We start from the raw sequence: 4,097 nt of genomic DNA, 5'->3' as shown, positions 1-4,097 counted from the left end.
ATAGTTTGCGGCCAGAAGGAATAACAGATGGTAGTAAGCAATTCACGGGCTGGTGCCCATTTTTTCAAGCTTCTGACTCTTCAATTGGTTGGGAAAATGTCCTTATCCAAATTCCAATTGCATTGGTACATGGTAGAAATAGCAATGTGCCATTTGCTAGCATTGGCTTTGAAAATAAATGTTGTTTTGAAGTTTCAAATTACACGGGTATGAAGAGTCACCTATAACTTTTTAAAAATTTCACTCGTAAAACTCAATAATAATATCCCGGAAGACATGTAAAACATGAAGCTCCATGACAATGAAAATGTTACGCCTTGTTTTAACATTTACGGCTCGCTATTTTGTACCCACTTAACTAGACTGATTTATACAATTTTCTGAAGCTGGAGATGTGAATAATATAGAAGTTAACCTGATGAAGTACATCACACACACACACACGCCCCATCCCGGGTAAAATAATTTGCCATGTCCAGTAACTTGTACACACTCCCAATCAAAAAGTAGAATAATTAAAAAAGGTACAGAGCATTGCCTTACGAAGTGGCAGCAGCAAGTGGTGGCTTGAGAATGATTTCGACGTTGTCATGAACTCCTTGGAGGAGGAGCTCACCATCGTAAGTTAGGAATTTCCTTTTCTTTGCAGCCCTTAATGTTCCAACTAGCGCCTCAAAGATGTTGGCACATCTGTCATCATTAAACAGCACTCCAAATGTTACCTTGTAAGAACCATCATGTTGGGGTACGCCGAGTCGCTTGATCTCTTCTTTAAGTCGTTCAACCTCTTCTTCAACGTTCATCCTTCCTACCACTGTCAATGGAGTTGAAGAGATCCACTTATCTTAGACTGATTTATACAATACTAGTGATATTGGCCGCGCTTCGCGCGGTAAGTGAAGAATTTAGTGGATCTTTTAATTTATCTATCTATCTATATATAGTCGATCTAAAAAATTAACTTTTCCTGAGAATAAATAATTAAAATCACAAATATAAAAAAAAAAAAAAAAATCAGTTTAACTCCAACCTCGCCAATATCGTCAAGTTCGCGTGAATAGGAATTTAGATTGGAATACTTCCTATATGCATGGGAGTTTAAAATTACTCCAAAAACTTTAAAAGAATAAATACTTATACTATATAGGTCACTCAAAAATTCTTATTCAAATAATAAACTTAACAAATCGATAAAAAAAAAAAGGGAGATGTGATGATGAAGTTGTATGATGGTTTATCAAACAAACTCATGAATATCTTTTCATTTCTCTCATATAACAATTACAAAAATTACTAAAAAAGAAAGGAAGCTACATGAAAAGAAATGTAAAAAGAAAATAGATGAAAAAGATGAAGGAAAAACTCAATTATGTTGTATTTTGTTGACGGAATTAAATTTTGTATTTTTTATCAACCTGCACCAGAAATTCTTAATTCAAGTTGATCAAATATCACATGATAAAATAGGGTGAAAAGGAAAGCTGAGCTTAATTAAACTCTGACCTCTAGAGTCTACTTCAGGAAAACTCTTAATTGTATTAGATCTGAGATTTCTAGATCTTGAATGGCAGGGGAAACAACAATAACAAAACTAGTTAACAATTAAATAATTCAGAAGGAATCAATGAGACCAAATATTATGTGATTGAGATCGCATACAATTAGACGTTTCCCCATTGGTTGTTGAAGCAGAGAATAGGAAATCGTTGACAATGTCAAAGGATCATCAATGTTATTACATTTAATAGAAATATTAATAAATTCTTTCGATGAATTATATGGAATGACATGACCAGTGAAAATTCATATAGCCGACTTCAATTTATTTAGAATTAAGACATAATCATTATTATTGTTATTGTAGGAAAGAGTATAACTGACTTATTCAACATAAGGCCGAGTGATATTCTCCATGACTCCATAACAATACCGTCTATTGTCTTTCAACAAAATTCAATTCAATAGACACAATTGGTATACATGCTTGTTTAGAAGAGGATGAGAGAGAAAAGAACAAAGTAAAATTGAACAACACAAATAAATAATAAAAAGTACTCACCAATATTAGTTAGTTTTGTACTCGGAAGATTATGAATCAGTGTCAGATTTATCATTAAAATCCACAATAAGAAGATATATCTAGTCAAAAATATATATGCCTATCTGGGTAAAGAGCTTGAATATAGAATGAAAAGACAAGAAGGTTCTTTTGGGTTATTATTGTTTGAGTCGTTTTGTTTCACATGATCATAATGTTTTGGATATTTAATAGCAATTAACGGGCTGACTTTCCAGGAGCAAGAACGTTACTTACTGTTTAATTGTATTCATTACTCATTTACGTTAATAGATGATTAATTGCAATTAAGGATTTTTATCACCAAAATACCTCAGCAATTCTTTAAATATTGCCTTCTCCAACCAAACAAAAACAATTAAAGAAATGAAAAAATGTCAAAAAAAGATAAATTGGAATAGTGGCCATAGAGATATGTCACATCACCTTGTCTATGTCTAACTTTATTATATATAGATTAGTGTATAAAAGATTTTCTTTTTTTAAATATAGCATCCAAAATCAGATCGAATTTTGGACCCACTTAACTAGACTGATTTATACAATATTACTGTATAAAAGATATTTTTTAAATATAGTATCCAAAATCAGATCGAACTGGCTGGCAAGCTTTTAGGCCTCATTTGTTTGCACTTAATGATAGTTTAAATCTTAGACCATTAAGTGTCTCTTAATGAGATTAAGAGGTATTTTATATGGATAATTATTATCATCGCCTCCACCCCACCCCAACCTCACTCCCACAATCCACAACCCTCCACTACGCCACCTCTTATACCAACTTCCCCATATCCACCCACCACGCAACCCCCACCCCATTTGTTCGTGTATTGTAATTTTTCTAAGAATAGATAAATAAAGGAGTTTGGGATAGCAACCAACAATGCAGAAACTAGAATGACTATAAAACTGGAATTTTCTTCATAAAGCTATGATTTAGTTAATTTATAACAAAACATTAATTTACAAAGAGAAATATCAGATGATATTACATCTGCCAGCTAAATCTAAATCCAACAAACAATCAACAGTAACAAATTGTTAAAAGTAGAAAAAAAAAATCATAGATCTACAAATTGTGATAAGAGAGAATTTAGAGATTTGTGATCCAAAAACAATACCTTTGAGTATTCAAACAATAGAATCTTCTAGAATCTCTGTTCCACGCACTCCTTATTGAGATTTTGTGAGCCAAACGAATGGGGGGTTTAAAGGAGAGAAATAAAGAGGGGGTTTGTGTAGAATTTTCGAGTTTTATTTAAATTTAATAAACTACTAAATATAAAGACTCCTTTTCCCGTTATTGACTGGGGAGGGTTCCAGTGGTCCTAGGTGCTTCTAGAAACATCTTCTCTTAACACAGCTAGGTCTTGTGTTCTACAATTCTTTGATGTATGGGCCTTGTGGGGTGGGTTAGGTCACAGGTTCTCTTGCTTCGTGGATTTAATGGGGGCAACTGTACAAATAGCTGTAATTAGAAATACATGAATACGCCCCAAATCTTAACACCAATAACTCCCAAGTGACCATAACAATAACAACCACCTGCGTGCACACCGCAAGGGAGGTACCAAGTCAATGATTCATGAGGAATGCATCTAGATCTGAATGAGCACATTATTATCATATTTGATTTTGTCAAGCCTAATTCACATTCCGTATATCTGAAATAGGTAAATCTGATTTTTTTTTTAAAGAGATGGATACAAGTTAAGTAAATGGCGGTGTCAAAACAACCCGTTTACCCAAAAATGAGAAATTATGGGCTCAATTATGGGTCTAATTGTCTGTGGTGGATGTCATTATCATTAGGGCCGTGCTAAGATCCTTGATAATGACGCTAGACAGCGACGGCCCACCATTTCAATTTTTACAACAGAATGCTATCCTATCTATTCAGAATGATGCTTTGTTGTCTATCTCAAATTTCCTCTTTTATCCTTGTACAGTGTTCGAGTTTTGTTATCTTTTTTTCTGGCGTGTGCGATGTGATTGAAACTCATAAGTAGATAGCAACATT

General features: G+C 33.5%; 1 protein-coding gene across 1 annotated transcript; it reads right to left on the bottom strand.

Annotated features, from left to right (window-relative positions):
- Positions 1 to 376: 376 nt before the first annotated feature.
- LOC132633288 (costars family protein) lies at positions 377 to 3,488 on the bottom strand. The gene is made up of 2 exons (XM_060349595.1): positions 3,199 to 3,488; positions 377 to 814 (listed from the first exon to the last, which is right to left on the bottom strand). Exon 2 carries the CDS (start codon positions 801 to 803, stop codon positions 540 to 542), a length of 264 nt encoding a protein of 87 aa, XP_060205578.1. The 5' UTR covers positions 804 to 814; positions 3,199 to 3,488; the 3' UTR covers positions 377 to 539.
- Between the last annotated feature and the right edge of the window lie 609 nt (positions 3,489 to 4,097).

Source organism: Lycium barbarum, chromosome 3 (assembly GCF_019175385.1).
Source record: "Lycium barbarum isolate Lr01 chromosome 3, ASM1917538v2, whole genome shotgun sequence".
NCBI lineage: Eukaryota > Viridiplantae > Streptophyta > Magnoliopsida > Solanales > Solanaceae > Lycium > Lycium barbarum.
Note: the sequence above shows the minus strand (reverse complement) of the source record. Positions and strands in the feature narration are given on the sequence as shown.

Coding starts and splice junctions, on each gene's coding strand:
- LOC132633288 (XM_060349595.1), bottom strand. CDS start 803: ATGAACGTTGAAGAAGAGGTTGAACGACTTAAAGAAGAGATCAAGCGA.